The sequence below is a fragment of the Typopeltis vanoorti genome, chromosome 24 (genome assembly GCF_054136105.1).
Source record: "Typopeltis vanoorti isolate ZY-2024b chromosome 24, IOZ_Tvanoo_1.0, whole genome shotgun sequence".
In the NCBI taxonomy this organism is placed as follows: Eukaryota; Metazoa; Arthropoda; class Arachnida; order Uropygi; family Thelyphonidae; genus Typopeltis; species Typopeltis vanoorti.
The window spans coordinates 31,607,334-31,626,768 of NC_143572.1; the positions used below are offsets into that span (position 1 = coordinate 31,607,334).

General features: G+C 36.2%; 1 protein-coding gene across 1 annotated transcript in view; it reads right to left on the minus strand.

Annotated features, from left to right (window-relative positions):
* The window catches only part of LOC150093076 (very long chain fatty acid elongase 7-like), a 124,439-nt gene extending 116,454 nt beyond the window's left edge, over positions 1–7,985 (minus strand). The window contains exon 1 of the mRNA XM_090414149.1: positions 7,955–7,985. Within this exon, the coding sequence (XP_090270275.1) occupies positions 7,955–7,985 (31 nt within the window). The remainder of the gene's footprint in view (positions 1–7,954) is intronic.
* Positions 7,986–19,435: the final 11,450 nt, after the last annotated feature.

The following is a 19,435-nucleotide window of genomic DNA, read 5'->3' on the forward strand; positions in this document are numbered from 1 at the left end:
TAGATGGCGATGGTGTAATTGCGGTCAGTTGGTGGATTGAGTTGGTGGAGACAGAGTTGTAGAGCAGGTGCCCTCCCTCGATGAGTCCTTGGACTCCCTGGAGGTGTCAAATAATAAAAATAGTAATATATTTTAGCAACGTCTTAGACCCTCATTCTATCGAACTGAGTCTCTCATTGCCACACAAGAGCACTAGTCAAACTATGCTGATCAAAAAGAAGAGACTCAAACTCGATTCAGTTACACCATGTATGACAAATATATAAAACTGTATTACCTATCCTGTGATGACGGATCAAATGTAAATCAATTATATAATGAATTTATCGATATGACCCAGTACGCTAATAATCAATCGAAGGCGTCCAGTAATGTGAGATAAGAAGAACGTGAAGGGCACAGGAATTCTGTAAACGTTCAAGTAAGCCTCCCTTGGAAGTGTTATAATAAATAGGCTCTAGACCCACGTGATATGTAACAAATTTCTCCATCCTGTTGGAATACCTGTGCCCGAAATGGGATGCTTTTGCCCGACACATTCTATGAAAACCTGGGTGAACGGATTTTGTAGCATTCGCTATTCTAGGTCGCTGTTACTCCATCCTCTTCAATGAAGTAAGGCGCAATTACGCCATGGCCGGAAACCGCATACTATGCACTGATCTTCTCGGTGTGAACAGGTTTCTCTTGGACAAATACAGGTATCGAGAATCCTAGAAACCTGTAAGATGTCAGTTATAATTGTGTTAATGCGATCTATGTTAATAAAATGGTTGCAAAAGTGAGTTTTTAGTGAAAAGATGCTGGCATAGTTCTTATGTTGTGGCTGGTTGTGATGAGACTTTTTTGATGGGATTAGTTTATGAGGGAGATTCGCTTTTGTCGCAGTGGTGTCACCTTTATTGTTTGTGAAAGGCTTCATAAGTTTGATTACATGGAAGGATACAGTGGGGGTGTGCGTAAGAAAAGATACACTCTTGAGCAATTATAACTTACGTGGCCTCGACAGTGTTCCCCACTGTCGAGAAGCCTTTTGAAGGAGGCTTCCCGATTACTGACAGATTCGGCCCATGCATTAACTTGCGTGGGACAAACGTAGTTTTAACTGATGTACCCTCAAAATAGAGAAGGTACGGGTCTCTAAGTATGTTTGTCATGTGACCTTGATATCACTCGTACTGCAAGGAGAAGAGAAGGTAGGGGGGGGAGGCCGAAACGGGCACCTCACAGTGCATTAACACCATAACGCAAAATTGATCCGTAACGTATTCAATCCTTTGCTCTACTATTTACCTACTATTTACGGTTATCGAAACTGGACTATTTTCCCTAAAGGAACCTCATCTACTAACCTGAAAATTTTCTACTGCCCATGTCTACTGTTTTAACTGGACTTGACACGATTCCTTTTAATAAGCGTTTGCTGACTGTATGCGTCAGTGAGTTCGGACATCCCACATAAAAATGATAAAAAATGATGACTAAAAAGTTTTTCTTTTTATAAAAAAATCCAAAAGGTTACAACGAGATTATCCTCTTGTTTATTCGTTATCAACAGCAACATCATTTTTGGCTACCGTTTTACAAAGCTTATTGATCAGGCTGGAATCAATAACAGTTGTCTTTTCTAACCAGCTTTCCCTTTAAATGCACTGTACCTCTTTATTCTCTTCTTAATGAATAATGTTGATTAATGAAATAATTCTAACCGTAATGAATCATTCGTTTCATATTCAACTCAAAATCCCCTCACATCTTTTCAAGCCGTGGATCTCCAGCAAAGTGTTTCCGAAGCATTTTTGTTAAATAGAAATCCAGCATTGTTTGAATACCACAAGCTTTGAGCTAAACTAACACTGCGGTTTACACTAACTGGAGGTAAAACAATCAAAAAATACAAAACTGATTTCGAAATCAACAAATATCGAAAACATCTCGAAGAAATAGCAGTAGAGCCAGTTTGTTGTTTTCCCTGTGTACAGCTTATAGAAAACAGTGAAAACAGTACAGCTCGGAAAAACCAAATACTTTGTAAAAGTCACATTGCTCCACTTGCCATTTCTAACAAAGGAAAAAAATCAGAACCGGAAGACTGTCATGAAAGAATGGTTTCCATAATCACAACTTGAACTTAGAGCCGTTTTCAGATGCGTTTTAAAAATTGCATTACTATCTATTAAATTTAAAAATTTTTGATTTTCAGAAACGAATAATAATATGCCTCTAAAAACAGAGACATATTATCCTTCGGTTCTGAAAATCGAAAACTTTTTGAATAAAATTGATAAACTATGGAACATATACAAAGGATGTATATAGTGCCACAATAAGGAGAAAATTCTACCACCCTCCGGTGGAAGTATTTCTGGTTGATTTACACATACGAATAATTGAAGTAAAAGGACTATTCTTAGATATGATGATTTTACGAATACACGCATTTATCACAGGAATAACGACTACACACGAATTACAAAACATTGCATTTTTATAAGGGAAACACATGTAGTGTCACTTCATGATTTGCTCATCAGTGAACCAAATTATCATATTTATTTCATTACGGCATCAAACTCGTCTTATGGAGTGCAATTAATTATGATTAATATAAAATAACGACATTTAAATCGAATGGACAACAGCAGACTACCAAAAATATTATACAGATACAAAATAAGTGGAAAAAGAAGAATCGGAAGACCAAGAAAGAGATGGCATGAGACCGGAACAGGCCACATGGCCTATATTCCATGTTAGGAAGAAGAAGAAGAGAAGATAAAATAACGAACATGGAATTAGATTAGGATCATCATGATGTATGGACAAAAACTTATCTTGCATGCGGATGAAAGATTACAATTCAAGAACTGTAGGATAAAAAACAGGTGTTTTCGTTTATTATATATTTATTACTCATGTGATATCAAGGTTAACCAAGGAGCTTCTTTATTTTTGTAAGAAACCTAGAACAGGTGATACGAAAACAGATAATATATCTTGTTTGTCGTTTGGAAAAGCAATTAAAATATTGGAAGCAGCTTACTTTCCCTATAATCTTTCTTAGGAGGGAAAAAGTTGAAATCCTTGAACCATTAGTTTGTTTGGAGAGTTATTTAATAACGCAGCTAAATTATTAACCAATAATGAGATGATAGGATATCCCCTCCTCAATCTGGGAAAGTCAAGTTTTGCCTTCAAAAAGGATTATGTTACTAGTGATCTAAAACATGAATCTATATAAAAAAAATCAGTTAACGCCTTTTTATTCCCGTATACGGGAGAAGGCGAGGCCATTTAGCACTATCTAACTTTTGGAGACTGAGTGGGCAGTTCAATCTCCACTGGTACCAATCAGAGAAAAATGGCCCAAGGCTATCACTAATTAAGCGGTACACAGTGAAGAGAGACGGCTCAAATGTGCCGCCATCTCGTGGTCCCTAACCCTAACACAATATATTTATAATGTCTGAAAATAATGTGGGTTCTACAGTCGATTTTCTTGAGTTTACGGGACGAAAAACCCGCTTGCCCGTGCCAGAGATCGACTAACTCGGGAACCGGTCGAAAAAAGGCTTAGAAAAAATTTCCTCTAGTCGTCGATTAGACTCGAAACCAAGTCTTCCTTCGTGCGGCCAAGCGCCGTGGTTGGCAAACGCCACATCCACTGAGCTACACAGGCTCTATGAATCTATATAAATAGGATAATTTATCAGTTAAGTGATTATCTATATATATACTATTTATATACTATATATATATACTCGGCAATCAGCAAGTGTCTTCAACATTCATTGATCTTAAAACGAAATTACAAGTTGTAAAGCAACATGAAACTGGTAAGCCCCTCAATGTGATGGCACATGGCTTCGGATTTTGCACATGGCTACCATTTTGAAAAATAAGGATAAAATGGTAGAGAGTGTGAAAGGATCTGCATCCATTAAATCGATGATAGTGACGAAGCAACGACAAGGTCCTATCGGTGATGCAGAAAAGCCACTTGCATCATGGATAGAGGACCTGAAGCCGTGATTGACTCAAAAATTGTTTGAGGATGCCTTAATTAACTGTTATTCGAGTGAAATGGAAAACTGTTGTGTGAAAGAAAATGTAGAATTTAAAATTCTATTAATTCTAGATAATGTTCCAAGTCATCCACCTTACATCGGTGATCTTCACCCAAAATCCAAGTGATATTTCTTCCTCCAAACACTACTGCATTGATTCAACCGATGTAAGTCGAGGGATGACTGCATGCTTGACACCTTCTACATTGTTGTTGCGAACAATCGACCAATATCATGTAATATAGATGCGCAACATCTGATCGTTTTGCTGTACCTTACTGTCACATCGTGCACTAGATAATCCGCGAATGGATTATAGAACAACTCCAAACGTTCTCTAATAAATTCATCATTAAAATCATTCCAATGAAAATTGGAACGAAATCCCTGACATAAAAATAAATCGTTTCTTAAATTATGCCTATCTAAAATCAAAAAATGAGTCTGTTTTGTAATCCTATAATTACAAAATCTTTCCTGTCATGCAAAGAAAGACATATGAAAATCTTTCTGCCATTTTACATGAATTTTCTTTTATCTTTAAAATGTAGAATTGGTTCAGTAGCTCACTCCACACTATACCTTCCACGCTAATGCTTGTAATTCTACACTTGATGGAATATACTGGAGGGAAAAAAATTATTCTCAATATTTTTGAGACCATGTAACGATTATAATTTATGGAAAGACTATAACACATGTAATGGAAATGAAGAATCATGTGCGTAGATTGCTGACGACTGAAGATTTGTCGTCAATATTTTTTCCTATTTTATATATATCCAACTCTTTGATAATACTTTACAAAGTTGGATATATAAAAATAGAAACAAATATATAAATGTCTAGACCCTCAAACCACTTCGTAGAACATTAAATGAGCTAAATGTACTTAGAATTCTTGATTGGTTAGTTACTTCAAAGGTGTAATTCAAACTTAATATAATAAAATCGTCAAAATTCCTGTAAATCAATTAATAAGTGACTTTCACAAAAACCGGTTATCTGCAGTATAACGAGCACAAATTTTGACTCCTGCTTTATCTTTCGTTTATATATATGGCATTAATCACAGAACACTGCCACAAAGATCTGCACACTGTCGTTCTACGTGCACGTGGCTACCGGTTCTTTCCGGGAATTACTTCTCGAGAATTCCCGGTAGACTTCTGTGAAATTCATGATTGCCGTGAGAAATATTTTCCGAGTTACTCTAACAGTAAATAAACGTGCGAGGAATGAATGCAGTATTAAAAAAGTGGCAAAAGTCAAATAGCTCGTTATCAAAGCTTATTCGTTAGTTGAAAAAAAAATAAAGATTGATGAATAAAGAATCTTTCAATACTTAAGTTACAAACAGGCGTTTATGTGCTTGAGATAAGTTATTTTATGTCAACAATGAAAGATTGCAAAGATAGTATCGAATACAAAGGTTATGACGGCCTTGATGTTGTATATATAATGATGAATTGTATCTCAACCATAAAAACATTCTTTTTAATTTTATCTATTTTTCTCAATTCAGGGTCGGCAAAATAGTGCTTGCCAATCCTGAATTGACAACATTACTATGATGACAAGAGTTCTGGTTAAAGCACTAAACAATGAGTCAAAACTAATAACAAGAGGAATTTGTAAATATCTCTTTCGTGATTTGGAAAAAACCCAATTCTCTTTTGAATATTAAATCTGCAAATATTAACTCAACGAAATATTCGTAATTCTCGGGAACTATAATTTCTCGTTACCTATTCCTCAAGGTCAAAAAAAAAAATGTCGAGAATTTAGAAAACCCACACGTTACCATTCACTTTCTCGAAATGTATCTGTACGAGAATTCAATTAAATTTAGTTTTCTTTGAGTCACTAGCGACATCAGCCTCCATGTAAACGATATGTAAATAGAGGAAAAAAACTAGAAATATAAATGACAAATGCAAGAACGTCACGTGTGATATTCGTAGTTTCTAATAACTTGCTGCTAATCGATGGTGCAGTTCAAGTTGGCTCTACCACTAAAACAGATCTAAGATTTCTAAATATCATGCAGTGCGTAATTCGTTCTTATTTTTATTACCGAGAGAGCGAATAAATAACTTTTCTGTATTCTTTGAAACAACAAGTGAGCTAGTTATCGAAAATAAAAAAAAAACATTAGCTGTTAACCAGTCCATTTGAACGTTATCTATATAAACGTGTTGTCGATAGACAATGTTCCTCGTTGTTTATCTTTCTCTCTCTCGCTTCTTCCAAGTTTGATTCATATCACGAATGACTAATGTAACTCTTATAATGGAACAATTTTATGACTAGCCAAGTATTTCCGGAGAAGAATACGATTGCTGAGTGCGTTATGCTATCTTAAAACACTTAGCCTGTGTCACTTAAAATATTTCCCAGTTAATTCGAATTAATACCCTTTCTTCATACCTTCAACATTACGTTCCTAAAATTATACCTTTTGTCGTAATTATCTCTGTTCCGTTAGTTTGAATTTCCAGTCAAATTTAAATGATTATTGCCACTTAGAGACGCAAGTTTTGATTTTATTTTTGAATCTAACAAAAAAAATACTAAAGCCTATCTGGGTAGCGTCTCATCCTCAATACATATCAGACCATAAGCGGTTTTCATAATTATAATTATATAATATTTAAAAAATAATAATCATTTAGACATCACTGAAGATGAAACACCAAATAGTGAATGTTATGATATTGATGAAGTCGTCTAAAATTGCTTCATATTGGGAAACAGAAAAATACTAAGAAAGAGGAAAAACAGATCTATCTATGAAGATGAATAAAAGAAAATCCTTGAAGCAACTCCCGATATCAGCATAATAGCACTGTGTTCTTAGAAAACTGCTAAAAATATATGCTTTGTTTATTACATTCTCGAAGTGAAATGACCATAAACAACATATAGATTACCAAATCTGTTTTTTTTTTATTTATTTATTCCTGTAAAACCTGTTGCTGAAACAATTAGGATATCTGTTTTCTTGTTGTTGTTGTTATGGCCGTTCATGGTAATACAACACCCGACAGAATTAAGCAATTACTCTAGCCTGTTTTTCATCACCATAAAACCACACTTGATAGAAGTCGCTCAACTTCACATACATCATAACAGCAGATGGTATACTCTCGTTCCCCGCTTTTAATGCACTTTCTAACTGATGAGGAAAAAACAATTTCTTAACCTTTAAACGATGTTGCTTACTATCCGCTATTGTTTTTCCTTAACTCGGTGACAATAATGAATTTGATGCTGAGAACAGAATTGTCTTTTTTTTCTTTTATTTAGCATATTTATCTTAACATATTACGATTGCGAATCGTGGTCAAGAACAGACACACGATATTCTATTTAGTTAATTTTTCTAATGAGGTTTTACAATGTTATTTTTTGCATCGCCATTGCAATTAGTATAAGCTCTTCACTGAATGACTAATAGCATTAGAAGAATTAAAATAATAGCAGAGGAGATGGTTAATTTTTCTCAAGGTTTACGCAATTGAGCAAATAAAAAACTCAAAAGATATCAACATTACTTAGAATTGCTCCCTAATCATCCCATTCTGAACTAAAATTATAGGACAATGCAAGATTTGTTCTTTTCGTAATACAAATTATAGAAATAAGTGTATGTCCAACTGATAAACGTTACATATGTGTGCGACCACAATTCCTGGATAAGAATAGCCTATTTTTTTTTCTTTTCATTTTTTTCTTTTCTTATGTTTAGCGGCATTGAAGATGACATTGAGGATAACACAAGCTGTGTTATCCTCAATTTCTAAATATACAAATCACGTCACTGTTATGTCACCCACCTACAAGGACTCGAGGGAGGGTAATATACTCTACTGCATACAACTCACCATCTTCTTCATCATCATCAGCAACAACCATGGGTCCAATGACCGTAGGTGTCTGCTACCATCTTGATATGATTCTTCCATTGCATTCTGTTTTGTGCAAGCTCAATTTGTGCATAGAGTTTCCACACCGTTTGACGATGTCATCGCCCCATTCTCTGTTTGGTCTTCCTCTTTTGTTCTTTCCTTCAATCATTCCAAACAGTAGCGTTTTTAATTTTCTCCCATCATTCATTCTACATATATGGCCAAATAGACGTAGGTTCCTTTTGACTATTTTCTGGATCAGGTTTTCTTTTGGTTGTATTATTCGTCTGTAGATTTCCTCATTGTTCACTTTCTGGGTCCAGCTTATTCTCAAGATCTTTCTATAGCACTTCCTCTCAAATGCCAATAGCCTCCTTTCAGATTCTCTCAGGAGTACCTGAAAGTACTTGAGAGTATGGAGGCTTCGCATCCATAGAGCATGCTGCTGAAGATATAGGTTTCTACAATGCGCAGTTTAGTTTGCATCTTTATAGCTCGGCTCTTCCATATTTTGTCCATGGCTTTTAAAATAGCTGTTGCTCTAGATATTCCAATTTTTATCTCTTTTTTTGCGGGGGGGGGGTCCAAGTCATGCGTCATGTTGCATCCAAGATATGTGAAGTGTTCCACATTTTCCGGTTGAAATCTGTCTATCGTAACTCTGTTCAGTAACTCCTGTTCGAATATCATAGATTTAGTTTTTTTAAAGTTGACATTTAGTTCATATCTTTTTCCTTCTGTGTAGTGTTTGCAATGTTTGTTCCAGCCTTGCTGTCTTCTTCAATCACGACAAAGTCATCTGCAAAGCAGAGGTAGTTAATCCAACTACACATGGCGCCATCTACCGTCCACCACCAATAATATTGCTTGTCTATTATTTGCATGCATTTCCTTTTTCATTAAGATCCATTATGAACCTAAAAATAACAACAAAAAGTTTAATTTATTTAATAGATTAAATAAATTTTTAAAAAAGTTTAATATATTTAAGCGATTTTTAGTATTATTTTATGATTATATAATTTACACATTTGTTTTCGTTTTCAGTTATTCAAGAAATTGTTTGATGGTATCCCGACCTTTTGGTACCGGATACCATCAACGAAGTATTTTATTATTATGTTTTACATGCCCTACTTGATTTTAGTGCATGAAAAATGCTCAAATAAGAAAAAACTATTATAGTGTAAGTTTCAAATGTCTATTATATTACGTTTATTATATCAATGCAATATTATTGATATTTGTGCATAAAGAGTAGGCGTTCAGAGATCATGTTGCAAAAGTAGAGAAAACAGCTCATATAATTAGCTCATTATTGAAACAAACACTGACAAGGACAGATAATGATATTATTATTATATTTCTTTAATAAAGCTAGGATATCCCACTTGGAGTTCTGTGCCCAGATCCGGTCACCTGAGGATGTAAAAGAGGTAGGGGATCCAGAGACATAAGTGATCAAGATGGATTACAGAAATTAGTTGATAGGCAGAAAAGAGGTGAGGTGGTAATAGAGCCATATAAGTTACTTAAAAGTTTTACAGGAGTGAAATTTCTGGTGGAAAATTTCTATATAATCAGTGTGATCAGAACTAAGGGTCACCTGGAAATTGAGCAACAGTGTATAGCAATGGCTTGAGGTCATGTTTTGCTTTTAGCGTGGTGAATGCGTGAAATGGATTGCAGGATTCAGATAGGAGTTCTTTGTCGTAGACAGCAGGATAGTGCTTGGCGAAATGTTAGTATTCCTTTCTCAATCAATCAATCTACGGGCTCCATGAAGTGTCCAGATTTCATATATTTTTTACATATTTCTATCTATAAATGATCCATTTTGAGCATCCGTAGCTCGGTCGATATAGACGAAGCTCTTTGGTGGGAAAGACCTGAGTTCAATTCCCTTCCATGACATGAGGAATCTTTTTCTGGTCTCTTTCGAGAAAGGTGAATTAGGTAGTCTTATACGGAGGTAGGGTTTTTTTCACCCAGAAACTCGAGTTTTTCGTCCCCCAGAAGGGACGAAAAACTCGAGTTTTTCGTCCCTTCTGGGGACGAAATGTAGAATACACGCATCTACAAACATAGGACACACCAGGAGACATAGGGCTAACCACCTTACCCTCGAGTTATGGTTGCGAAGTCCAAGAATAGTAAGTAAAAATCATCCATTTTGGTAATTATATGAAACTTTGGAAATGACTTTTGCTTCTTCAATTTTTCGACGTTCTACTGGATATGATTTGTTAGCCAACTTGGTATTTCGAATTCCTTGAAGTGGTCTAATATTAGCGAGAATATGAAAATTCATAAACAAAATAAAAATACACAAAACACGTGAAGCTTTGTTTTGCACACACTTCTTTAGGGTAGCCACATATTTGTATTACAATGAGCTGCGCCTGAAATATATTAAAAAAAACCACGATCCGTATTCAGTACTGTAAAAAATTGGGTTTTTAAAATTCTCAGAATAATTTGATAACGAAAATTTGATAAGCATGTACACTTATTAAAAAAAAACAAGAAAATTGAAATATAATGTTTATAGGAGGTAACAAGTGGTCGTTCTTGATGGTTTTGAAATTTATTTAATACGGGCGTCATTAATGATCAAAGGTTAGTTAGGTTTCTAATAACAAACATTGAGCAACAATGCAAGGTGGATTCGATCAATGGAATTCAGCCCAGCCATTGCAGACTCTTGAGGCAAAGTGTAAACTTTCCTTTCTCTTGATGAAATATGAGATGGTTAACCAACAATCTGATCTCACAAACTTACCAAAAACATTAAAATCGCCACATGTGAAGTTTCATGTGTCTCTTCTCAATACAGAAAGAGTCAAATGTAGAAAACTAAACTCTCCTCCAGTTAGTAATACAATCAAACTTACTGGTCCCTTTCCAGGCCACTGAATACAACTTCCTCCCATCCATGTGCCCAGCACCGAGAGTGAAAGTTAGGGTCCATTCCATGATTCGCTAGTTCTTTGTCAGGAAAAAATCCAAAAGATCCAAAAAAAATCTAAAAGATCCAAAAAGATCCTTGGCCACTGACCAGCAAGTCTACTTGGTGCCAAAACAGTTTAGAATACCATCTATATTGAGACCAGATGCCACCAGGAAGATAGGACACCTGGTCCCAATAACTTCCACCTATGCGCAAACTCAAAACTTGAAGTCAAAAATTATTTGTGCTCTCAGTTTCTTAATCATCATAGCCTACAACACGAAAAGCATCCTGCTCCAAAAAAGGACAATATGTCAAAAGTTACTAATCAAAGAATAGTCCCAATTCTCTCACTTCCATTCAAAAATCATGAAATTGATAATCAACACCTAACTTCTTCATTATCTGGAGATCCACTGCTTAATTAGTGCCTAACAGTAACTATTCTGCCTCTCTTGAATTAAAGCCCATTTCTCGGCCATTAACCTGTGCAAAATATTTCTGGAGAAAGTTCAGAAACAAATGATATATAAGCCACATTTTAGAGGAATTTCCAAATTGCCTTGTTTTACTCTCTTTTTTGTAACTACCTAATTTCTAACTTTTTGGTCTCCACAGCTCTGTTGTTTCACCAACTCTCTTCCTTCTGTTCAGAAAAGACTTTCAGTGAATGAAGAGGAATGCGACGTACCGCCATTAGTAAAGTCGGGAATAGGATGGCGGTACGTCGCATTCCCCTTCTACCTCATCATCATCATTTTGCAATCCGATAATGATAAAAAAAATCATTAAGAGTGGCAGGTTCTTCCCTAACTAGGCTTAAACACTTATTTCGACATTCTGTTGTATGTTATTTGTGCAAGAGAGATTTTCGTTCACTTTCCGTTTATCTTCGAAAATAGATACATCTCCAAATATTTCTATTCTTACAGTAGCGTGCACTTCACATTTCTTGAAACAAGCAAAACACGATCACGGTATCTTCAGACTTCAAACATTAGTTTTCCTTGGACTGTTGTTGACATATTGGAGTTTTTAGAACACTTCTAAAAATCTCCCCAAAATGTTTGATGCTCTGTAAAGAGAAAGAATCCGTTAATTAACGTCTCTTTTTTTTTCACAGATTCTCATCAATCTCTCTTTCATAGATCTCATAATATGTAGTTCCACACATATTTTCATGTACAATGTTCTTCTGAACTTTCGTACACTTTTTCTAATCGTGTAAGAAATACGATGAGCTGCTGATTGATATCCATGTATTAGCCAAATCCAATCCTGAATAAGAACTTAACAATTTTTATCAGTAGGTAATAAAACGATGTTTTATTACTTTTTGTTTATTCTTATTGCAGAAGGATTGCAATTGATATTTAGCATGCATGTTGTTGTTGTGTAATGTTTTGTTTTACAGCTAAATAATTTACCGAAAACCGCACAGCACTGTTCGAAAAGAATATTAATTAGAAATGGGAAGTTCCCATTTCTAATTAATATTCTTTCATATATATTCGAAATGAGTTCGTAGTACTGGTATATATCACTACAATCATTTGACATGCACGAGTATCATAAACTGGTACCTATAAAATTGTATTAGTAAATTAATGCATAACAAAGTGTATCAGTTTTACTGCAGTTTGCCTTTACGTTCTTCGCTCGAATAGATGTGGATGATGCATGCCCATGGAAAATCTTGTGAAGTGATGAGGTATATTTTTATCTAAACAGTACTTTTAACTCATACAATTCCCGCATTCGGCTGCGAATAACTCTCCTGTGTTCCTTCGGACACCTTTACACTCACCGAATGTCAGAATTTGGTGTGGTTTCACTGCGTCATTTATTTCAGGTCCGTACTTCTTGAAGAACTTCGTCCGACAGAACCGAACCGGTGACTTGTACCGTTTCTGCCGTTAGGTATCGAAAGATGCTGCGCTACTTTGTTGTTCCGCAACTGCAATAGCGAAGATGCCTTGATTCTACCATATTCACGCAGCATGGAGCACCGCCTCACATTAGATTGCCGGTAGAACGAATGCTACGAAAACACTTCACAGAACACAGAGTGATTAGTCTTGCATTTCCCACAGCATGGCCACCTAGTTCGCCTGATCTCGACCCCTGTGATGACTGTTGGTTGCACACTTCTACAAATCTCCCTAAAATGATTGATGTTGTGTAAAGAGAAAGAATCCGTTAATTAACGTCATCCGAAACACATGGTGTATGAAAGACATGTTCTTGATTTACAAATCTTGAAAGAGAGAATAACGCAGCATGTGAGGCAAGTCAATGCAGATCTGTGACGTTCGCTGTGGAAAATATAATCCATAGGATGCAGTTCTTAGAACATCTGAAAGGAAGACATATTGAACCACATCTGTAAGCTATAACAACACGAAAATTGACTTGTTGTGCCTTTTTCCCATTACTGTTTAATTAACCCCAAACCACCCGTTATAGCGCCAAATGTGTCCTTGTGGCAGAATTGTGCACTATTTTTTATCTTCTGTAAATAAAATTCCCCATGTTCCAGAGTGTACTTACACCACATTTTGTTGAATTTCGTCCAATGCATTTTTTCTACAGGGCTCTGAACACTTCCTCTTTAATTACGGCTACCCTGTACATCAAAATAAATCCATATAATTCTGATAAAAAAGCTCGAAACAAATCGACGTCTTATCGAAATTGATATCACACCAGACAATCATCTTTATCTATCACTTAACCATAATTACGAGTATTTAGGTATATGACCTGATTTAAAAATCGGTAGAGTAGAACATGTAGGTTGGTAGAACCAGAGTTAAAATTAATTCCAATATCTTCGAACAGAAAAAACAACAACAAAAATTTGTTCCAGAACATCTTCGAACAGAATACCAAAACATGTATATTTTAGAAAAGCACACGATGTTTATTTTCGTTTATAAAGGGTTGCATTGTCATATTTCACAAAATGTTTACTGCTGGCTATCGCTGAGAGAGTGAAATATTTAAAAACATAAATAAATGTTAATGCGTGATGTTTGATTGGAATGCGATTGTAATGACAATCCATTCCAATCAGTTACACACCACACTATGACAGAAAAATTCTTCGCTTCCAAGGAAGACCTATTTTCCTTTCCAAGCCCTCCATAAAATTAAAAATTCCACCAACTGAAATTCTGTACAAACCTTTTCAGTGGTTTGTAAGTCTCAATCACACCACCCCTCTTCCTCCTGTTTAATGATATCAGTAGTGTTCAAAATCACAGTCTGTCTTTATAATCAGCATTCTACAATCCTGATACCATTTTAACACTCATCTTTGCATTCTGTCTACTGTATCAGAATCACAACGGAAACAAGGAGATCAGAACTGCACACAATAGTCCAAGTGAGGTGCTTACCAAGGCCTTTTAAAGAGACAAAAATGACATCCTTATATTTACATGACAAAGTTCGTTTCAGCATCGCGGTTATCTTTTGAGTTGTATTTGCAATCTTTGCAATATGGCTCCTGAACTTCAAATTCCTCTCTACTAACTCCAAGATCCCCAGCATCATCAGTTTCTTCTAGCATAATCCCACCAATATAATACGACATTGGATATCTAATTACACAAAAGTGCATGATTTTACATTTACTGACATTTATTTTCCCATGCCCACAATTCTAACCTATTCAAATAATTCTGCAACTACTGCATACCAGCCGCATTCCTGATTACATTACCTATCTTCGCATCATCAGCAAATATATTTATGACATTTTCAATTATTGACCTTATCAAATCCTTCCCAATATCATTAATGTACAGATTGAATAACAATTGATCAAGGACTGATCGTTGTGGTATACTGCTAGTTACCTTAAATCTTGCAGACTCACATCCCCCGTATACCACGTTTTGATATCTGTCAGTCAGCCATCCTTTTAGTCACGGTAATATTTTATAATCCTAACCCATATTTTCCAATTTATGCAAACTTTTTCCATGCTGTATTCTGTCAAAAGCCTTAACAAAAATTAACAAAAAATCCAAACGTGTCGTGGTGTATTCATTCCCGTTGTCTAGCTCAATGACAACATTGTTATAGAATGTGAGCAAGTTGCAAAAACATGATCTTCCCTTAGTTGTTCATTGCAACGTAGAGATATGTTATGACAACCCATTTCTGAATGCGAGCCTTAACTTCTCTAAAATCTTCACCAGCACACTTGAAAAACTGATTAGTCGATAATTGGATGCATCTGTCATTGCACCACCCTTGTGCAATGGAATTATCATAGATTCTTTCCACTCCTATGGAATTTGAGTCTCTGAGGACCAGTAGGTTTCGACGATGTCCATTGGTTGGAAAGACCTGAATCCGAATCCCATCTAGGACACGAAGAACCTTTATTAGAACTTTTCAACTAAAGGTGACTTAGACGGATTCATGAGGGTTTTTTCTCCAGGAAACTCGGATTTTTCATCCCACAGAACAGGCAAACCAACCTTTAGAACGCACGTTGAGCTCCTTGAGTTGCTTCGTCGTAGATCTAAATATATCAAAATAAATCAAATATGCGAATCTTCCCTGTTCTGAGGCTCATATTTTTATATTTTAACAGTCTAGTCAAAGGAATAGCCAGTCCATCTGAACACTCTTTTAGCACCCGTGCTGATATCCCATCAGTCCCTATTGCTGAATTCGTATTCAGTTTATGCAACGGTTCTAATACTTCGTCCTCATACACTTGAGTTTTTTCATCCAGTGAAGAGGTAGGAGTGAGATCAATGTTGCATACACCAGGTTGATAGCTTTTAACAAAATGGGCACTCATTAGCTGAACAACCTCTTCTGCATGTGTCATGCATTCAGTAAAGTATATAATAGCCAGTTTCATTTCATACTCAGACATTGCTTTCGCTAAAATAGTTGTGACTCTTCACGCCTACTGCTTATAATTTTCATAACGGACATCATCCTGATGTAAAAGGATGATATTCCTTGCACATCATCCTTTACTTAAGAATCTCTTTCTTGATAAGATTACATATGCATTTATCTCTATTTATTTATTCATTTATTTATTTATCTCGGACACATTCTAATATTGCATCATTTAAATATTTTAAATGCTTCCCATGTACTGTCTTCTTCCCATCCATCAACCGATCCCATTCCACTGAACTCAGTATACTCCTCAGTTGGTCATAATTTCCTGTTTTCTAGTACAGAGTGTAACCTTTTCGAAATGGGACATTCATAAACTTAGACAACCGCACGATCATTGTCAACGACCAGAGGTATGGTTACTTCTAACACTGTTTGACATCGAATTCCTTTTGTCACATAATACTTGAAGACGTTGTCCCGCAACAACTCAATAAATTAATTTTCATTCTTGTCGTGAGATTCTACTACTACCCAATCAATGTTTGGATAATTAAAGTCCCCTATGATTACTCTTTTCGCGCCCATCGTATTTATTTTGTGATACATTTCTTTGTCAGAAGCAACCGATCCATCAGGTATGTAACATCACTCCGCTATGTACTTGATTTTCTTAGATTCCACCTTAAAACTTACTACCACATGAAAAACTATTACTGGTATTATAATCATAGGTCTCAAGATTAAATGGGTTCAAAATATCCGATATCATTAGCAGCATGCCCCATCCTCTCCTGTCCACTCTATCCTTCCTAAAAATACCGTACCCATGACACTCGATACCAGTTAGTCTGATTCTGATAGCCAAGTCTTACTAATGCCTACAATCTGAGGTCGCAACATATTGACTAAGGCAACGAACTCTATCCCTTTGTTTCTGATGCTCCAGAATTCGTGTACAGACATAATAATCTATTTGCATATTCTTTTGTATTGTCTTGTCTGCAGTCTGCATGACACAGTTGAACAACTTGCAGATATCTCTATTCTTTTCTAATGCCTTACACATGTAGACATCTTGCACACGTTTGATGGGTCCGAACTGGACGAACACAAAGTCGAAATCGTTCTCTCTTCGTCAACATTTCCATGACAAAGCCCATTCCCGTCATTAACACAGTTATACACCATTGTCGCTCTTACACTCACATTCACACCATTCCTCCCTTTATAATTTAGTTTCCCTGACGCTCTGTGTTAGGTCTCATACCAGTTATTAGTTTCTCCAGACTCCTGATACCAAACGCATTTAGGTGGAAGTCATCCCTCTTATACAAATCTAATCTTCCCTGAAACTCACTCCACAAATCCAAAACATCGTACCCATTCCTTCTACACAGCCTACGCATCAAATCGTTTACCACCATACTCCTTCTTCTTCTTCTTAATTCATTTCTAATTACGATTTTCACTTTCTCACTCTTTGCTCTCTCCTCTTTCAAAAACCCTTTCATGTCTAAGTTCGATTCTCGTCGCAACGGGAGGAATCTTTATCTGGACGATTTCAATCGAAGGTGAGTTCGCCGATCTCATACGGAGGTAGCAGAGTTTTTTCTACCGGAAACACGGGTTTTTCATCCCGCATACAGACAAATCAGCCTTTCAGAACACACGCAATTTGCAGACAAAAAATACTAGTTTAGATGGAGGTGGGCGGTAGATGGTGTTGATGGAGATGATTCGTAGTAGAGGTTCGATGTAGTGGTCGAGACAGTTGTAGGTATCGTCCCGCGATGAGTCTTCGGACTCCTTGGAGGTATCAGGAATAATAATAATGCCCTCTCTCATACTGAACTTATCACTTGTTAAGCCGTGAGTACCTACAATTACGATCTTCTCGTTTATGTTGAATTCCATGTTTTTTATGCTTATCAGCAGCATGTTTTATGATAGAGTCACCATACGAAATAATATCCTTCTTTTTAAAATCGGCGTTACTTACCTGATTTTCGTTACTTGATTTTTTCTTATTCTGCTGCTTATTTTTCTTTTCTTTCCTATGTTTTCTTTTCTGTTCATTCAAACGTCTCGACTTTCTGTAATTCCCGGGTCATCTCTCTCTCTCTCTCTCTCTCTTTCTAATAATCTGCTTCAACTTCTTTGTTTTGGAGGTTAGGTCATTTTCAATAACCTCCTCAATATCCTCCTTAGTGGGCCAAGCTTTCTTATTCTGGACTTCACTGTTATTCTTCTATTCTTCTTAGCGTTGCATTTCTTGCGCTTTAGGCGCCATTTTAAACTATATTTAATATTGCAATATCTTAACAAAAATATTACATAACACACTATTAACAATAAACTGTATACAAATATACTATAAAAACTAATTGTATAAGGAAGAAACACAATAAATCAGATAAAAATTACCAATTATACAACAGCGCTTAATTTACCGAACAATCAGAATGCAGCCTCGAACCCAATACGCAAAAATTATTTCATGTCGTATGTCATTCGTGAAATTAGTCATTTTGATAATAATTGACCTACATCTAATAGGTGAATGTAGAACAGGAGGCATTTTCCATATATTGGTTTTTTTAATCCTTCTACCAAGTAAGAAAAACAGTAAAGTTTGCTCCTGAACGTAGTTCAAGTCTAAAGGTGGTGCAACACCAGGGCAACTCATTGTAAAGTTGGGTAAAGCTCTGATCACTATTCTTAGTATTTCCCATAATGTAAAACACATTTCACTAAGAGATGTATACAGTTATTCATTATGGATGGGGGGTGTCACACAGACCAGTTTCAACGTTTATGTATAGGTGATGCAGGTCTAAAAATAAGACGATCCCGAAAGATCGCCCAACCCAGCGTTGTTCCAATCAGTGACAGGCTCACCCATCAAGAAGAACTTCTCAGCATTAGCTCCACCCAGTGGCAGGCTCACTTCACCACAAGCAGAGTCATAATCTAATCTCACTGGTTGCGCCACTCAGAGACAGGAAAAAAACCTACCTTTAAGCGGAGCCTCTCAAAGCCAGGTCCACCCCACAACGGTTTCCACCCTCACTGGGGTCTCATCAGTGAGTAGGAAGACCCTGAAATACCAAGTTTTTTAGTAATACAAAGCCTTATCAACTTTACCTATACACGTTGCTACAATGTGCTTTAACTTTGAATAAGAAACGCTGGATGAGATAAAGATGCGAAAAGTTTTTTTACCTAGGGGATAATATATATTAAAAATACCAAGTAATTTTATAAACTTGGTTTTTTTTACTCCTTCTCTCAAATAAGCAAAACAGTTAAGTTTGCGCCTGAACGTAGTTCAAGTCTAAAGGTAGTGCAACACCAGGGAAACTCGTTGTAAACGTGGGGAAAGCTCTGATCACTATTCTTAGTATTTCCCATAATGTAAAACACAACTCACTAAGAGATGTATACAGTTATTCATTATGGGTAGGGGGAGTCACTACCTAGACCGGTTTCAGCCTTTATGTAGAGGTGGAGCAGACTCTAAAAATAAGACGATCCCGAAAGATCGCCCAACTCAGCATTGTTCCACTCAGTGACAGGCTCACCCTATCACCTAGGAAGAACTTCTCAACATTGGCTCTACCCAGTGGCAC